The sequence below is a fragment of the Alosa pseudoharengus genome, unplaced genomic scaffold (assembly GCF_046254945.1).
Source record: "Alosa pseudoharengus isolate Yale_2024_CS ecotype anadromous, Long Island Sound unplaced genomic scaffold, YU_APseudo_1.1 YU_APseudo_1.1_scf_10, whole genome shotgun sequence".
Classification (NCBI taxonomy): domain Eukaryota; kingdom Metazoa; phylum Chordata; class Actinopteri; order Clupeiformes; family Clupeidae; genus Alosa; species Alosa pseudoharengus.
The window spans coordinates 4,572,338-4,592,595 of record NW_027468565.1 but is presented as its reverse complement, the minus strand read 5'-3'; the positions used below and the strand labels follow the sequence as shown (position 1 = coordinate 4,592,595).

The following is a 20,258-nucleotide window of genomic DNA, read 5'->3' as shown; positions in this document are numbered from 1 at the left end:
AATTATGTAGTGTATGAAGTCACAGCATGATAACCTACCTTCATTTCGGTGCTTTGTAATAATCCTTATGAAACAATGAGACACATTTCAGTAAGAGCTGTTTGTATTTCTGTATTGCCATGATCCTCACTTAGGATGATGTGTTATATACATGTGATACAAAAATCCTAGGATGCATTATCTAAAAATAGAAAGGAAAATGTATAATTTTCTGTGAATTGTAACAGTAAGAATGACAGTACACATCCTGTGACATTCAAGCAAAGCATTCACCAGATACAGTCAATATATGGCTCAGAGGCCAAGTATCTAGTGGGTTATAGCCTAGGCTACTACAGTGTATCCCCACGACTCCATTTTGGATTCACTTGTACTATGAACTTCCTGTTTACGTTAAAATATTGGCAAATATGGCTTTTTTTCTATAGTTATTGTTTTCAGGACCTCGTCTCATTGCAATGTAGACCAAGTTTGTGAAAATGTTGTGTGCCACTCCCTCCAGCAAACATGAAAAGGGATTAAAATGTTCTTAACCTTAATCAAGCAACTGATGTTACTGAACTGGTTGGATAACTTAAGCTATGTTGTTCAATAAGAAATAGCCTACTATAATAAAACTGACAGGCTAGTAATCTGTCATTTTCTGTCATAGCCTACTGTGTACAGTATAAACAGGAAGTTGACTGTCCAATAGGAAGGAAATCCAAAATGTAGTCCTGCATAGAGTCCATTGCTGTCTCTCATTACCTATTTAGAAATTATTCCTGTTAAGCAGCCTTACATGTCTGATAGCAAAAGGGGAATTTTTTATTTAAAGTTACAGAAAGCGTGATTAGTCGTCCAGCAGCAACAATGTTTCATTTTCCTCCAAGGCTTCTCCTCTTTCTGCTTGGGGATTTGGATTTGCTTATTCATGCTGGCCCATCTTTTCCTTCATCTTCCTTTTTGTTATGTACACAACACATTCAGACAAAGAGAATGCTCCAGAAAAGGGGGTTGTCCACATTCTGGAAGGGTCAGTAGGGGTCCTCCTTCAAGCTTTGGTAAAGACAGCAGGTGAATATCATCCCCACCAGCTGACAAATACAGAAGACACAACAGACGCTCAGAAATGGGCTCATATCAGCAGCTAAACTCACACACAGTGATACAAAGTATAAAGTATACAGCAGTGAAAAAAATGGAAATTGAAATTATAGCCAGATGATTGCAATGAATCACTCCTTTTTCCAAGAATATCCAGAATGTAGTAACTTGTACAGAATGCCTCCCTGCCACTGACCAGTATCGGACTCACAGCATAACATAACAGTCGGGACTCGGGATACACCGGGTGTGCAACTGAAGTACTCTGCTCACTGTTTCTAGTGCTCTGCTAATTTTTTCAAATCTACGCGCTGCTCTCGCGTCTGCTGTAGCCAGTTCTATTGATGGCAGTGGGAGCTTTTGTTGCAGCATATACTATGGAACACTTCAGTTGCACATCTGGTGTGGCATGTCAGTGCAGTATATGGCTATTCATAACACCTTCATATCAATGTAGCATAAGGACTGGGTTTGTTGTTTGTGATGTCACTGGTTATAGGCCTACTTAGTTTCTGCTAACTGTACTATTAGAAGTTACTGTGCACAAAGACAGGTTCTCATTGGTTCTGAGGGGATGTACCTGGATGAAGGCAAGGCCGATGCCAACGCCTCCCAGAATCTGCAGGTGCTGCAGCAGGAACTCTTCCAACTTACCAATACAGCCTCCCTGTGGAAGACACGGGAAGACATACAGTACAGTGTGTCATAGTCTCCAGGCAACAGCAACAAAGGAGAAGAGTGTGAGCGCAACAACCACAACAACATACATCCAGACTGACATTTCCACAGTCAAAGATAAGCTCTCATGTATGTGCAGTGTGCAAACTGATTCAGCACATAATGGGTGAACCATTTCTCCATAATAAATTGTTTACGATTAATAACAACCTCATTAGCTGATAATTAATAGTCACTCTTAGCTTCCACACCTCCACATTGTAGATGTTGGAAGGGTGGTGTCTACGCCCACAGCGATCTGATGGGGTCTTGCAACAGCTGTCAGGAACCACCCTATCACCAGCCCGATCCTTGATCCACGCCCCATCCCTCCAATCAGTGTAGTTGATACTGCCACAGCACTTCAGCTACAAGCAGGAAAGCAGAAAGAAAGAAAGAAAGAGGGATGGGTACTTCATTAACAGAAAGTAAAATAATTCCAACACCTGGCTATGTCTTGAATTGAGGTTGGAATTAGCCATGGTTGATCTAGTTTACACAACTGACACTAAATCAGTTATTCTTCAATCTTTCAATGACCTGTTCCTTCAAAAATGCTTATCAACAGCATCTGTTATTGTAGAGGCTTTATAATATATGAGGGTTTGGGTTTAATAAATATTGGGACAATAAATATTCATCATTTTGATATTGGGTAAGCTTTAGTTAGTGTTCTGTATATTAAGTGAAAGATACATTAATTGTGTTAATGATATGGTCCACAACAGACGTATATTGTGCTTGTGAATTTTGAAAATGTGACTACAGATTGGACAAAAGTATGTCAGCATGGTAAAAATCTCTACATATTTAGAAAAATAGGTAAATACATCACAGACGTTATCTAACATGTATAAGACAACATTTAATGCATATCCTATGTGAAACATCCTATGTGACTAGTAATGTGTATTTATGATATTATGATATTAATGTGTATCCTAGGGGTCTGGTCATGTACATCTTATGTGTACAAGATCAATCAAAAACTGAGAAAACTCCATGCACTAAGAAAACACAATGCAACATGTATTGAGCAAACCAACACTCTAACACTGGTAATATGTATGCTGTGGTGTTGGTAATGTGTAGTACTCACATCCTGGTGTAGTTTGTCCACTGCCTTAGTGACATGCTCCTGACCAGGCTGATCATACTTATTCACCATAGTCTCCTTCAGGTTCACTCTCAGCTCATCGCTCAGCTGGTGGAAACACACACAAACACACACACACACACACACACACACACACACACACACACACACACACACACACACACACACACACACACACACACACACACACACACAAGCATGCACATACACAATGCACAACCACGCAGACACATACAAACATATACATACATACACAAACACACATTCACAGCACCCACACAGACAAACACAGTGACATTTTGAAGAGAAACAATGCACTTCTAAAAGATACATGCACAATCAGCTACAATCCACAAATCACAACATAATCATAATTATATTTCTAATTTCCAGCACTGCCTCCAGAGAACTAGTTCTAATAACAGACACTGTATCTTCCCCTGTCACACTAACTCCACATACCTGCCTGTCACCATTACCACACTGAAACCAATCTATTCAGCTGCAGCTAACCAGATAGCTCAGGGCTCTCTTACCACATGCCTCAGTCACCTCCATGCAGCATGCAGGCTATCAGATACCCCACAACACCCCTGACTACCCTGGACAGGATAGGGATGGTATCCTAGCAGGCTTTTAAATTATGGCTGCTGCTCTCCTTACCCCCTGTGGAGATACCTAGACTTCTCTCTGTTGAGGTTATCTTAGCCCTCAGTTATGTTCCCCTGTATGGACTTACAGTCATCAGTCTAAATGGATCACACACCCCATACATCCTTCACTGTCATTCCACAGCCTCAGGCATCTTGAGCTCTGAAGCCTTTTTAAGTGAGACATCACCATCCAACCTGGATGTGTCACTTCATGACATGTGGTCTAAAACTGCACCTCTTCTCTTGCATGTTATCCAGCAGAACCGACGTATGACTCACTAATATAGTGTACAACTTCCCACACATTCCACTGCAAATCTATGCAAACTACTTAAGACCTGAGCATATAACAGAAATTACATGTCTGAAAACTGACAGAGAACATCCACAGAGGAATGAACTGGTGAAGGTGCTAAACAGCAGGTTGGAGATTGAGGACAGATGGAGGACAGATAGGGTGTTTACCTGATAGCAGAGAGGGAAACACTGGATGAAGACGAGGAGGAAGAGAGAGGGGGATGTAGACGAGGACGAAGAGGACAAAAAGGAAGAAGAAGAGAAGTGTTTATAAGAATGGAAAGAACGGGGAGCTGGTTAATGGAAAGCATGCAGATGATGTTAAATGCACAGAGAATAAAAACAAACATTCAAAAACAAAACATGCTATTCATAGAAAAAGATATTCCTGGCTCAGAGCATTTTTTCAAAGGGTGTTAAACACAGTATTATGGGAGTGATTAAAAGCTTGCAGACACTGAATGAAAAAGGGGGGAGGGGCTGAAACAAAATTCAGAAGAAAGAAATTTAGAAAAATAAATAGAAAAGAATGTGCTTAAAACCAGAGGAAGATTCATTGTACATTCGCGTAGCAAGGTGGGGTGTCTCATGCTGTGCCTAGAAAAGACTGAGATTTCCTATTGCTTAGGAAACAAAAAAAACATCTGGAGAAACTTCCCAGTCACTGAGCGACACCTCCCTTCTGCAGCAGGCTATAAATTTATATTATGACACACAGTTAAGCATTCTGAGAGATTCAGCAAACTCCACCCAGAGAGTTCCTGGCACACAAAAGTTCTGTTCCAGAGGAAAAGTCAGGACAGCAGTTGCTATACAGGATGAATGGTTTTGTCTTATGGGAGCAAAAGTGACTTTGGTGACTCAGGGTCTATTGGAAAATAATGTATACATAACTTCACCTGCACTCTTCATGTCCAAAGGATACTAACCCCCTCTATGTGCAATTATTACAGAACGAAATCACACTATACAAATAAGGTCACTGCCTTTTTTCATTACAGGACAAATACAAAACAAATCCAGTGAAACACTTCAAATGGACAAAACATTACATCTATCATGCAGAATAGTTGCAGACAACACACTCCATATGGCACCCTAAAAATGAAATACTGAGTGTAAAATGTAATACTACTAAAATGTTATACTGAGTGTAAAAATGTAATATACTCAAATGTTATACGGAGTGTAAAAATGTTCAATACTACACAAATGTTATGCTGAGTGTAAAAATGTTCAATACTACACAAATGTTATGCTGAGTGTAAAAATGTAATACTACTCAGATGTTACACTGAGTGTCTGCTCTGTGGCACTCTGAGCCCAAATGATCCTGTGCTGAAGGCAAGCCAGAGAGAAGCTGACTGGAATGGGTCAGGCCTTCACCTACTGTGGATCCAGCTCGTTACCGTGGAGACAGGGAGGAAGGGGAGGGAAAGAGAACAATACCTCCTGGTAGTAGACATACGCCAACACCCCAGCCGTGATCTCCAACAGGAAAATAAACAGGAGCAGGATGAAGTACTGCCAAAGAGAAGCGCATACGAATACGCACACGCACACACACACACTTATAAAATGCTAAAAGAAACAATGGCAGGAATACTTGCTCATTCAATTGAATGCTTACATAATTACTCATCATATGGGCTACAAACAGTTCCTATATTTTCATATTGTACTCATATTCATATTCACAACAGATATGAGACACTGAGATAAAACCTCAGTAGTGAGGCCTAGATTTGTTGTTGAATGCAGAGAATAGCAGAAGTACATACAGTATGTGGCTCAACGTGCTCTGACAATCTGTGTGTGTGTGTGTGTGTGTGTGTGTGTGTGTGTGTGTGTGTGTGTGTGTGTGTGTGTGTGGCCTATCAACTGTAAAAAACAGAAACACTTGTGTCGCCTCCTCTCAGACAAAATAGCGCATTCATCACACGCCTTCTCACGTCTCCCTAAACTACTCACACACACACACATTGAAAATGACACTCTCCTTCTGTTCTGACCTAACTTCTTTTCATGTCTGTGGTCTCAGCTGTAGCTAATTTTCAGCTCCTCCTTCTTGTCTTGGACTCTCGCTTTTTCTCTTTTTGTGTATGCCTCAAACACTTTCTCACCTCTATTTCTGTTCTCTCTCACACACCCTCTCTCTCGATTGTTCTAACACTAACTCAACCCTTCTCTGCCTCTCGCCTCTCTCCTTCCTCTCTCTGTCTCTTCCAACAACTTTCTCTCTCTCTCCATGCTCTCTTCTCTCCCTCTCTCTCTCCACTCCCCCACCCCTCTCTCCTCCCCTGACTCCCTCTGATACTTTCCATTCTTTCACTCTGACTCATTGCCCCAATGTGAGCTCTTAAAGACACACAGCTTATAATATCATACACTAAATCCGCTCTACATGTGTGGAGTGGACTGTACACACACAAGGGTGTTTAATCCCCCTGCCCCCTCAGGACCTCTGCTTGCTCAGATGAAGACAGAGTGCAGAGATCTAACACCTCACTGATAACGGATGTGTAGTAGAGCACACACTCTCTCTCTCTCTCACACACACACACACACACACACACACACACGTTGCTATGGGAGAACAGAACACAGAATGCGTGGCATATACCCAATCCTGTCTGCTTGATGTTTTGGGAACAGATGGATTAGATTTGGCCTCTGAGGGTTTTTTGTGACCACTCACTCATGCCATCTTAAAAAAACACTCCCATGCCAACTTTTATTTTCTCCGAGTCAGAGTCATCTGGAGGAAAACCAGTGAGGCAGTGTTCCAACGTTAGAATAAAGGCAGTGTGTGTGTGTGTGTGTGTGTGTGTGTGTGTGTGTGTGTGTGTGTGTGTGTGTGTGTGTGTGTGTGTGTGTGTGTGTGTGTGTTTGTTGTAGGGGGTCAGCTGCAACAGCAAAGTCTGTTGAGAGCTGTAACTCTAACCCCCACAATCTGTGCCGAGATGGTAAAGTATGATTAAACCTGTAGAGCTCATTAGTAAAACACAAGCTGTCATTAATTGCTAGTGGAAAATGTCCCTTCTTGTTGCAGGAAGGGAGGGGACATCAAGTGTGATTATGAATGTTTTCCACGACTATTTTTAGTGTGAAATCTGGGCCAGTTCCTGCTATCCCCGTGCCCTTTCCTCTGCTCACAGATAAGCACAGAGACAGACTCCCTAACGGACAGGGCACATTCTCACCCAGGGGAATCTGAGCTGAGAGTGACACAGCACATTTCAGGCTATGTGTTAAACTCATGCTTTTGTTAGTGTTTTTACAGAGTTGTTTAGAGGAATAGTAGTCCTGTTTCCTGTACTATCTGCTGCTTGTGGTGTATAGTGTCTGGGCAGCACAGACACTACTGTGTTTTCCTAGTCAGTGAGTCTACTCCTGTTTCAGACTTTCATCACAGGGCAGGACACATGAGTCTCTCTCTCTCTGTGTGTGTGTGTGTGTGTGTGTGTGTGTGTGTGTGCACGTGTGTGTGTGTGCATGTGTGTGTGTGTGTGTGTGTGTGTGCCCATGCATGTATGCACGTGTGTATGTGCATGTATGTAACTGTGTGTGTGTGTGTGCGTGTATGTATCTAACTGTGTGTGTGTGTGTGTATGTGTGTGTGTGCACATGCATTTGTGCGCATGTGTGTGTGTGTATGTATGTGTGTGTGTGTGTGTGTGTGTGTTTGTGGCATTGCTCTGTGTCTTCACTTGGAGTGTTGAATGTCCTTGTACACTCCTGCTGCTATTTGTTGAGATATTTAAGCCCATACTGACATACATGACTGCATGGTGACATTGGATGTCAGTTTACTCACTGTGTGACTGTATGTGCATGTGTGTATGTGTGTGTGTGTGTGTGTGCAGATTAGTTGCTAGAGCAATTCTTACCACTATCAGGAATCCCCTGTGCTCCTTAATGGTGGCACAACAACCAAGTATTCCTGTTGCCACGACAACAACCCCTGCCAAGATGAGGACGTAAGCAGAGGCAGAGTATGCACTGGAGGCCAGCAGGCTGATGTACTCGCTCTTATCCACCAAGGTCCACACACCCACTGCAGCCACAGCACCCCCTGCCAACTGGGAGGGCACAATGCAGGAAGATAAATCACAGACCAGGCCAAACCAGGGTCAAGTTCATATGCATTCAAAAAAGCTGCGGTACAGCTGGGGTATTCTGTGAAAGTATTCTAGCACTGACATTGTGTTACATTTGAATTTTGTGTTTCTGTGCAACAAATTGATTTTGTTGAGTTCCTTAAGTAAAATTAAAAGTCTTATAATTTTAGTTTGGAGCTGCACATTGACCTTACAGATTGCCAAAGAAGTATTAGAGATTAGAGGAATCAGCACAACCACAAACACTGAAGTTGTTGTTGTCGTTGTATGCCTTGGATGCAGATCAAACGCAAGATGGTGATGTCAGAGTGCCAGACATGCATCACTCTTGACATTATAATCACTCAGAGACTTCAGCACCACAACGTCATCATGTTTGGTCTGGTAGATGTTTTTAAAATATTCTGATTTTGGTTATATAAACTGGGATGCATAGACTGTTGTTCAAAAGTTTGGGGTCACATAGAAACTCCATTATAGACAGAATACCAGCTGAGATCAGTTGCATTTTTTTTTTTTTTTTTTAATCTGGGCAGCAGTTTTCCGATTATATTATATTTTTTCAGTTAGCCTTTTAAAAATGATATCAGATTAGTAAACAGAATGTGCCTTTAGAACATTGGATGAATGGTTGCTGATAATGGGCAACTGTATAGTTATGTAGAGATAAGCCATTTCTTTCTACAACAGTAATTTACAACAATAATGATGAAAACAAAAGGCATTTCTAAGTGACTCCAAACTTTTGAACGGTACTAACACCAATGCACATACATTTACTCTACTTCATGTGGTATGAATTGTTCTGATGGCACCATATCAAAATTTGTGTTCTATATACTCCCTGTGCTGCATGGCCTACCACCACATGTGCCCATGTGTGCCATCTTTGCGGTCATGTCAACAAGCCATTTTTACTGAAACAACACCAGTGTACTAAAATGCCAATTTTAGACACATGCAAACATGTGTTCACTCTCTATACCTCTCTCTCTTACTTACTTACACACACACAAAATCTCTCACTTACCCAAAAGATAAAGTTGAATGTGAAGAGTAGATATTTCAGGCAGATAGTCCCACATGTGTTTGTCTTTTCTTCCGCCCCCATGCTGAGAGGTAGACAAGATTATTGGACACACAATAACCGCCACATGTGTCAGAGATGGACCATCCCATGAACATATAACCCTACATATCCCCTTAACAATGATGCATGCAGACATTAATATTCATTTATCGTGTTGAGTGCAGGATCATTCGGTTCTGTATTTTCTTTCACACCTGCCATACCATTTGGTGCACTGGGACATGATAAAGACAAATACTTGCATGGTCTCTGGAATTATATCTGAGAGGCTTTATAAAAGGGTACACATTTTCAACATCAGTCAGTCTAAAGCAGTGTTTCTCAAAGTGTGGTCCGGGGACCACTGGTGGTCCGCAAGCTAGCCCAAGTGGTCCGTGAGCAGACGTGGTAAAATATAATATAGATGAGTTGTTTGCAATATTGAACCAAGTTGTATGTAAATCCAAACATTTCTGCAACACTGCCTATGTAAGGCATGCCAGTTTAAATCATATAAATTCTCTGACACAATAAGCAAGGTGCAAAGACAATCAGTGAGTAGGCCTATTGTGTAATTTACTGTTGAAGTAGGTCTACTTTTTTTTTTTTTAGCTAGGTGGTCCGTGAGGCTATTTTTATTGATTAAGTGGTCCTTGGTCTGAAAAAGTTTGAGAAACACTGGTCTAAAGAGTCTCTCCCCTCTCTCTCTCTCTCTCTCTCTCTGTGTGCGCGCACTCAACGGGAAACGAAGGGCAGATCTCGGCGGTGGAATCACTCTTTCACGCTCTGCGTCACATACTCTGCGCTGTCACGTTCTCTTCGCGCGCTCCCCCGCCCTCACCTATGTAACGGGATATGGGAGTCATGCCGAGTGAGACATTAAAATAACTTTACAACCGTGACCTCACCTTTAATTTAGTCTCTGTGTGTGTAAATTCGTCTCTGTCCCCGTAACTGTAGAACATTTCACACGCAATAAAGATGCACTACAACTTTCTACGGTAGGGTAGCCTACACCGCGGATATCTACAAATCATTGTGGCTTTGTTGTGTTCTGCCAGTTCCGTGGTTTCAACAAGCAGGCAGGAAGTCCACGACAGGTAGCTCATTGATTTGTCTCTCTCACTTGTCTGTAATGTCTGTCTGATGACTCACAACGGTTAGGTAGCCCACCCACACCTCTGCTTCGAAGCACGACCTAGGCTACGCTTCCAGAGAAAGTGCATTCAAGTCCAATGGCTAACACTCGGTTGAAGACAAAGTTAATTGATTTGAATCTAATATGATTTGTCATTTGTGCAGGAAATCAGATCAGAATCAGAAAAAGGCCAAAAAATAAAATGCTTTGAAACGTTTAAACCCGGACTGGCTACTTTGATTTACAACAAGAAATGCTTTACGACACCAGTGTGCTCCAGTGGCGAGTTCACAAGGCCGGGAGGTCACTGTTTACCACAATGACCAGTTAATAGTCAAGTTGGCTGGAAAAAACAGTGAAGTTTACCCAAAACAGAACGGGATCTTTTAAAGCATGATATGTTGTTTTTAAAAGGTTTCTGTATAGGCCTAGGCCTACTTAAGTCGCATGTTCGCCAAGTTCTTTAAGAAAATGTGTTGAACGGCAAGATTTGTCAGGAAAAAACACACGTTTGTAGTATACCTCCCCTCACACCACGCCGTGTCAGGAATCCGCGGAATCCAGCCTTGTAATTCATTGCAGATAGCGGGCTGCGCTTTGGAGCGGATCTGCCTCGCCAAATCCTAATAATATATGCCTTCACGTCACGGAAATGTCAGTCTCTAACATCAAACCGAACTGAAAGTTTACATGACAAAAAAAATAACAGTTTTTGTCACATAACAGGCACATTACATTAACTGTTTATAGGTTCGTTTTGTATTTCTTTCCCCCAGTTTCCGCTGCAACAGGCTATTGTGATACCTCTAATATAAAATAGGCTACATTTCAAGTGCCAAAAGAAATATCCAATGTTAAAGCCGCCTAACACGTAGAATAGTCCTAAATAGGACTTCGCCCACAAGCGTACGAGTCAGTTTGAGGAAAAACATATGAGACAAATAACCGTTACCTTGGTCCAAACAAGTATTTCTGTCGTGTCTTTCCAAAGAGGCTTGTCAGCGTGCGTATCCGCCTGTGTTTGTTGTGGGAAGTATCCTACGTCTGACTGTAGCGCAACCCAGCCCCGGAGCGCGAGCGAGCGCGAGTCTGTCTCTTCCCCCCTCGCGCTAAAAAAAGCGCATTTCTGCACCAGACTGGGCAATGCTGCTGTTGACCTGTAGGCTGTGGCGCCAGTTGACTACTCTGGTGGGGAGACATGAACAGCATTATTGCAGCTTGTTTACAGTTTGCTGTCAGCTGATGGCGTTTCACATTTTATTTAGTTGATAACTTATTACAGCCCATTGATTCTTCTAAAAGGGTTTACGATAAAGCGGAATAAACCATAGGGAATTGGAAAAGTTTTTAGGCCCACGTCAATATTTGCTACATGTCCTCGGGTCTGGAGATTTTGAAGGAATTAACACTAGATGCTGGTTCTGCATTGACCTTACTTCAACCTGTAGGCACTGATAGGCCAATAAATACTACAACATATCAAGTTATATGGTAGTGTATAATACCTTTATGATGTTCTGTAATATCCTATTACCGGTATGTAGTCTACGGTGAACGACCGAGGTGAAGTTAGTTTGATATTTGATATTCGGATATTCGACAGATTTTCAAAAATATATTTTATATAATATATAAACTAGGTCACATGGCTTGGGAGGTATTGAAAAAAAGGAGACTGTTTCTTATATGAAATAATGTATTTTCTTTAAAATATTAATGTAAAATACAGTGTGCATACAGTGACCATAAAAAGAGGTGTGCCCGATGAGTCCCATATAGGATAACAATTCTGCATTGGTTTGGAGTCACTAGGTCACATGACCTGGGAGGTATTGAAAAAAAGGAGACTGTTTCTTATATGAAATAATGTATTATCTTTAAAATATTCATATAAAATACAGTGTGCATACAGTGGCCATAAAAAGAGGTGTGCCCGATGAGTCCCATATAGGATAACTATTCTGCATTGGTTTGGAGTCACTAGGTCACATGACCTGGGAGGTATTGAAAAAAAGAGACTGTTTCTTATATGAAATAATGTATTTTCTTTAAAATATTCATATAAAATACAGTGTGCATACAGTGACTATAAAAAGAGGTGTGTCTGATGAGTCCCATATAGGATAACTATTTTGAATTGGTTTGGAGTCACTAGGTCACATGATGTCAAAGCTATTGACAAAAAAGACTATGAAGGTAATTCAGAAGGTACTTTTTAGACGGTCCCTATGGTCGGCTGGGAGCAAGTAGACAGGTCATCTGTTTGTACATTGTCTGCAAACACCTGTTGAAACCGGCCGCATAATTTTTTTTTTGAATATCTGTCGAATATCCGAATATCAAATATCAAACTAACTTCACCTCGGTCGTAGACCGCAGGTATACGCCGTATACCCACCTCAAAATGTTGGTTATTTCAGTATACCCACCTAAAATGTTCAGTATACCCACTTAAAATTTTTCAATATTTAGAATAGCACAGCCACGTTTCATCATCGACCACTTCTCGTGGAAGCCTTGTAATTTAACAACACGATATTACACTTTACAATATTCATTCGGAGATTGCGGCAGTCAATCTCCCATGGATTCTCCGTCAGTTGTTTCCAGATATGAAACCATGCATCGTTGACACTGACACTGCTTTCTATGGGGACGAATGGCTGAATGTCAGATCACCGCCATGTTTAACCGTATTGCCAGCATCAATCACATATTGCCAGCATCAATCAGCCTTCCCCCCGACCCCGAGCTGCCAGGTTAAAGCAGCAGCACAGCAGCGTTCCAGGTTTTTAGTTGGGGACGACGAGGATGGTCAGGCGCAAAGGACAGCAAGACCTTCGGAACTTTTTAAATAAGGTTGCCCGACCTGACGTTTCCGAAGGTAAGTTAAGAGTCAAAAACATCATTCACGCTTTTTATGAGACTTGTATTGCTACCAAGTTACCCTTCTAGGTTGTTTAATTTGTGGACATAACACGGTAATAACACAGGCTAGTCATGCTGTAGCCTAGTCTAGCTTTCGTTCTTCTCTCAATACTAGCAAGCTAACGTACTCTGATCCACGTTACCCTACTTAGTTTTAATTTCTGGGCGTTTGTTTATCTGGGATTCTTCTTTGGGAATAACTCCTAATCGCCATGTAAACGGTCTACATGATGCAGGGCTGCCAACTTTTCGAAAAACCTTGGAGTGAGATTTGGTGGGGCCAACCAAAATTTTGCTGCGGAAATTTTTGTTTGGCTCATTCAGCATTATACCGTACAGTAAAAAAAACGTACATCAGTGGTTCTCAGGTGTAGGGACCAAGCATGGACGGATTATGAACTTTCGGTCCCCTGGGCCCACATGTATTAAGGGCTCCCCACTAATTGTCGCATATGTGGAAAGGGGAATTTTTTTTAATTAGTTTGATGTGATTTCCTGTATTCTGGTGCATTTTGGTAGCCTATAATCTAGACACACCCTAGCGGCAGCAAATTACATTTGCTTCCAGGGCTAGTCTAGCAACTCTCCGTTGACTTGTGAGCTCGAAAAATTAAACTTCTATCAGGCCAATCAAATCGTCTATAGAGTCGTTAGGGGGGCATAACATAATGATTGATGGCAGAGTTGCAACGGTTTGGCTTGAATTCCCTGCTTACTTGAAAACAAAGAAGATGGATATTGCTGTTGGCCAACAGTGTGACATGAGTTAAGCTTGTTTTGAGATGGCAAAAGTTTGAACTAGCCAACTAGCTCCGCTGGTGGGAAAACGCATGGGACTCAGTGCTGTCCTATTGCGTGCAGAGGGAATTTGAAAGGCAACCGATTATCCCGCCCCTCGGACTGAGCACTGCGAACGGTGAGTGCCCAGATCCTACATTTTAATGTGGGTCTGGCTCGTCAGGCTAGCATTTTTGGGATGGCTAATACTAAATTCAATCAGATTCATAGCCTACATCCTGATGTGTTGATATTAAGGCAATGATAACATGCAAAGGCTTGGGCTTCAGGGCCCCCTGACACCTTGGGCCCTGGGTCTGGGCCCGGAAGGCCCGTGCAGTAATCCATCCCTAGGACCAGGGTCCCAGAGTTAAATGAAAATTGGTATAAAAAGAGGGTCTAGCCTACTACTAGGCGTAGTCGGAGGCATTGTGAAAGTGGGTGGGACATTTCAGCGGGGGTTATGGGGGTCATCCCCCAGAAAAACATTTTTGGACGATGCAATTTCCTCAATTCTGGTACATTTTAACAGGTTATTTAGATACTTCTATATAACAAAATAAAGCCAGCCTACGAAATTAATAAAAAGTAAATCATGCATAATTTAAAAATAACTCAATAGGCTACTTGGCTACGCAATAAGGTTTCCATTAGCACCGCGGATGTTCAATGAACGCATGAAAGTGGATGGTTTGTTTGAAATCCCGACTCTTTCACTCGATTTCAGTGCCCATCAGTCCCAACATTTAACAATATAATCAAACAGTCCAAAAGTAAATTAAATATCAAACAAAACCGAAAATGTCATGCTTTTGAAGGCCTACCAGTATGCCGCTCCAAGAAACGCATGTCTCAAAATAAAACTCGCTTAAGAAATAAAGGGCTGTCTCGAATACAATCCTGCCCCTAAAGGCCTGTACTTTGTCTTAAGACCCCGGCCATAATTTGAGGATTTACAGTATCTAAGTAGACAAACTGGCTTCAGATATCCAACAGAGTGAATAGAGATTGTGCAGTCTTAACTGTGGTTAGTGACGTGATGCTGTTAATGGGGAGTTTTACATAGCCTAGCGTAAACCTATAGGTTATTATTTATTTGGCGTACCAATAAGGCTTTTTACCTTATCAAAAGTGAGGGGGGCGACTGATCTCTTCAACACTGCGGGGGATTTGGCGCTTGTCACTGTGTGTGTGACAGAATAGGAATAGGAGAATGCGTGTAACAAAAAAAAAAAGTTTATGAGCGATTTACGCGCAAATGGGAGAATCCAATTCACAGTTCAGAAATGTACAAAAATGTGTGTACATTTCAGCACTCCATGAAATTATGCAGAAGTGGTCACCTGTGTTATTCAGCTAGTTTATTTAAGATAATATATTGGTCATTGTAATGGCCATAGCCTATAGCCTACATGTAGAGATGTCCGATAATATCGGCCCACCGTTATTATCGGCCCACCGATATTATCGGCCCGATATTAGCATAAAAATTTAATATCTGTTAATATCGTTATCGGTATCAGTATTTTGCCTTAAAACCGATAAAATAATGCTTGTGTTACACCCAAATAGTGCCTATGCGCTCCTGAAGTGTTTACCGGCGCACAGATGATGACCTCATCAAGCTGCGTCTTGAAGCATACAAACAAGCGTGGATGGCTGCAGTAACAAACTTGCTCGCTCTGTTTCAACATTATGTCTGTGGTTTGGAATTGGCCATGGCCGTCGTAGCCCCTTGAGTTGGCCGTGACGCCCCTTTGAAAATCAGAGGTTTACAGGCCACGGTGGCTTTGGTGCCCCCTTCTTTAAATATTCTGCTTTGCGTCCTACTAATAGCGATATATATTTAGCCTATGGCCAAATTACGCAGTGGAGAAAGTGACAGCGCAAGAAAGTGCGTCCAAATTAACCCATTCTTCTCAGTTGAACTACTTGCGAAGTAGCCTACTCATCACACAGACATCACAAGTATCACATGAAAGAGCTTTTTCTCAGCTTTTAAACGATGTTAGCCGCTATTGCTGTGGTGAACGGTTCGCGAGAAAAGTAAATAATATCATTCAATCATAAATTCTACTGAAGGTTTTGCGTCCATCTCCCTACCCATTCATCTCGGTGGAATACTTCAGAACCCTTTGTTTAACATATGACAAACCATATATCAGAATAAACAGCAGACCTTACCGAACAGAAAGGTGTAAATCAGTCCCCTGTACAGTTAGCCGTTCCAGACTAATCCCGTTTTGAATTTGCAGTAAATTTCAACATACATGGATGTCTCCAAATTTGGGATTTAAGTTTTACACTGTGTTGTTCCACATTATTTCATAACAGGCTAAATACAAAACAAATATTACAAATGTCGCCTAGATATCGGTAAATCAGAGGACAGCTGACTGTAAGAGTTTGTGAAAGTAGCCTTAATGATCACAAAATGCTAAGCATGCATCTAGGCTATTTGAGTTTCTTAAAGCTGAGCTGTGCTTAAATTGTTCAATACATGATTTCATAACAGGCCAAATATAAAATAAATGTTAAATATAGCCTAGATATCTGAAAATATTAGATGATCAGATGATTTACAGTTATATGTAATATGTCATGTTTTATGTTTTTGTATACAGTGATGCAGGTCTACTGCAGTGAATACAACTTTGATCATTTTTATAGCCTACTACTGTATAGTTAACTTTGGCCTTGGTGCCCTGACATGTGGCCTTTGTGCCCCCCACCAAATATGCCCAACTGAAGGCCAAGTGGCCTTGCCCCTAAAATGGTGAAATTCCAAGCCTGATTGTGGGTAAGGCCCGTTATGTACTTCACCTCAAGCCTGAAGTATTTTTTGTAGCTCAAACAAATGTTTTCAAAATTGTGCAGTATAGTTGCTTGCCACATTGTAATTGACTCATATTTGTGCATTCATTCAATTAAGGTGATTGAGTTTTAGTTAAAGAAACAGTTCATGAAGCATCCTACAAATGCAGGCTCATTTAACACAGAAAAAGGGTAGCCTGTCATACACTATGCCTGTTATTGGGGGCCAAGCAGCGAAGCTGCAGGGCAACCCTTAGTGATTCTATGTTTTCTTCCCTATTATTATTACGCTTCCGCCATTGAAGTCTATGGCAGCCTATAGAACCGACTGGTGAAAAGTTGTGAAATTTGGCACACTGATTGGGGATATGCCAATAATTAATTGCACCAAGTTTCATGCCGGCACCACCAGCGCTCTAGCGCCACCAACAGGCCAAAGTTGGACGTGCGTTCACGCACGTAACATTTGACTCGTATGCCCAATTGCCATTAATGAGGTATCTTTGGAATCCTTGGACCAAGCCGAGTTCAACGCACCCTATGACGTCATTTTCCGCCATGATGGATTTTCCGCCATTTTGGATTTTGTAAAAAACCTTTAAAAAGTTTCACGCCTCACATAGTTTGTCCGATTTTAACGAAACTTAGTACATATGATCTTCAGACCAATCCGCACAAAAGTTATCGATTTTTGTCTTCGGAACTAAAACCGTTCGCCCGTAACAGCCAATCGAAATTTGCGGCGAAGCCGCCAAACAGGAAGTGAGCTCATATCTCAGCAACCCATTCATCTATCATAACCAAACTTAGTACATGGACTTATAACCCCATCAGTAGGGCACTCAAAAAATCTGGTGACCTTTGACCTCTAGGGGGCGCTGTAATTAAGAAATATGCCTATTGGCCTGTAGCTGCAGTTGTGCTTAGAATTAAAACGCACTAGTGGTGTCTGACAATACTGTGGAAGGTCCTTAGGCCGACCCAAGCCAACTTGTGATGTCATCGTAATTGATTTGGTCGCCATATTGGATTTAATCAAAAACATGAATAAGTATTCGCAAGTCACAAATTTCAGCTGATTCTCACCAAAATTGGCAGAGACCATCCTCAGACCATGCCTTATCAGTGTATTTTTTTCTGGAACAATTGACCGAAGCGTTTGCCTGTAACAGCCAATCGAAATTTGCGGCGAGGCCGCCAAACAGGAAGTGAGCTCATATCTCAGCAATGCTTTCATGTATCAAAACCAAACTTAGTACATGGTCCTCAGGACCCACCAGGAGGACGCTCAAGAAATTTGGTGACCTTTGACCTCTAGGGGGCTCTGTAATTGGCAAAAATGTATTTTGGCCTGTAGTTGCTGCATTATTCTGCAATGGAGGTCAATGGCAGCCCATAGAACCGTCTGGTTCATCCTGATGATGCACAAATAATTTGGTGACCTTTGACCTCTATGGGGGCATTGAAATCACAGCAAGCATGATAATATCTCAATCGATCTTTTATTTTTGATGTGAAACTGATGACAGCGAGGTTCCATCCAGTTAATTCTAAAGCGTGCGTGCAAAGGTGGGGTAGGGTGGGACGGGCAGGGGCGATTGCGGCGCTGGGTTGGCTGGGTGAGGGGGCGGCGACACTCAGCCCTGGTTCAGCCAAACAAAATCAGTTATGTTTTGATGTGAAACTTGACCTTGTAACTCAGCCAATCTTGGGTTGTTTGACATGGAACTTGCTGTGACTGCTTAATGCTATATGCCTGATGCCACGGCATTGAGTTGCATGGCAAATCTGGCCTGCTGAACTGCCTGCTTGGCCCCCACATTGCTGCTTGCAGCTATATTTTTAGTTGGCTTTACATTCTGCTATGTTGCACATAGTTGTTCAGGTGCAATGTTTTATCATTTGTGAAGAAGTCAAATTTGCCCTATTTGTTGTGGGCATTGTCAAGATTATCTCAGGGAGAGTGTAATCCAAACTGTTGTTTGAGACAATTAAAAAATAAAAAATAAACATGGCACTTTTTCCCTAAATTAAGTTGAAGTATTTTTCTTATTTTGCACAGACAATGTTAACATTTGGAAAGCCTTGTTGCATTCAAGAATGCATCCAGTGGGGCATCACAATAACATTAAGCATGTTGTGTTAATTCCACAACAGGAGATATGTGATGTTACCTAAATTAGTTTTTAAGAAAAATAACCCACATATCGACATCGGTATCGGCTGATATCGGAATCGAAATTTGAGAGTTGGACAATATCGGCATATCGGATATCGGCAAAAAAGCCAATATCGGACATCCCTACCTACATGCTATTCCTTTTTCAGGATGTACCCATATCTGCATGATGTGAATGTTTGCATATGGCTTATGTCAGGCTTTATATCAATATTTGTGTCTCGTTATTTGATTTTCTTCATATTTTTGCATTAATGTCACTAGGAAGCATGCCAATATAAATATATTCATTTATCTGTAATGGGATTGGCTGGAACCGTTCGGTTACGGGTGTAACCTTTGTTCTCTGAGTGAAGAGACTATCTCTCCACCCATTACATATTCCATATGTATGGGGAATTGATCTACCGGATCATGTAACGTGAATACTTCTTTAACCCTTTAGGCGCCAGAGGTTTTTTTTCGAAACGTTCGATTTTGACATCTTCATTTCAAAAGGCTATATCTTAAAAGTGATAAGAGATACAGACTTTCTGTAAATTAGAGAAATATTAAAGCCTGTGTTGCAGGTTAACCACCACTGTTGATTAATGGGTACATAAAGCACTCAATATATGTATATCATTTTTAAAAATGTCTCCAAATGGTGTTAAATGCCAGTTTTTGTTGTTTTTAGCATTAGCAGGTTTTTTGTACGCAATTCGGTGATGACGTCACTTTGGGGACTACTTGATCTGCGCTTCATTCATTTCAATGCATTTCAATGGACATCGCGTTTACACTTTCAACATAAAGTTTGTATATTTACACTTCGAATTTCGTCACAGCATTTATATCACAGCTACCCTATGATCTACCAATGGTAATAACGGTGCCTGATATCAATTTAGTAATTTTTCTGAATTTCGGGAGGTCTCGTTTTGGAGGGTATGTTTTACATTCATTCCTATGGGAAACGGTCGCGGTTACACTTTCAACATAAAGTTTGTATATTTACACTTCGAATTTCGTTACAGCATTTATATGACAACGACCCTATGGTTTAACAAAGATAACAATGTCTTCCGATTTTAGTTTAATGCAATTTTCTGAATTTGAGAGGCCTCGTTATGAGGCTACATTTAATGTACCTATTCAGTTCAATGTATTATGCTTATTACGACACTTTTTTTGTTACTGTCAGTGAACAGCGCCGAATGAAAGTCAACATTTTCTTTATATCTAGTGATAGTGATCATGTCGTTAGTTCAGATAAGTAGGCTACCGGGCAAACTTAGTCAGAAGATCAGAATATGAAGCATCATGATAGCTAGCTGGGCTAACTTTTTAGTCCCACCTGTGAGCCACCCCAGTTACTTAGCT

The 20,258-nt window shown here is 41.3% G+C and overlaps 1 protein-coding gene across 1 annotated transcript; it reads right to left on the bottom strand.

Annotated features, from left to right (window-relative positions):
- Positions 1-95: 95 nt before the first annotated feature.
- On the bottom strand, positions 96-11,305 carry cd151 (CD151 molecule). The gene is made up of 8 exons (XM_076303534.1): positions 11,151-11,305; positions 9,022-9,103; positions 7,761-7,952; positions 5,320-5,394; positions 2,903-3,007; positions 2,016-2,171; positions 1,667-1,753; positions 96-1,076 (listed from the first exon to the last, which is right to left on the bottom strand). The coding sequence occupies exons 2-8, from the start codon at positions 9,100-9,102 to the stop codon at positions 1,017-1,019; spliced, it is 756 nt and encodes a 251-aa protein (XP_076159649.1). The 5' UTR covers position 9,103; positions 11,151-11,305; the 3' UTR covers positions 96-1,016.
- Between the last annotated feature and the right edge of the window lie 8,953 nt (positions 11,306-20,258).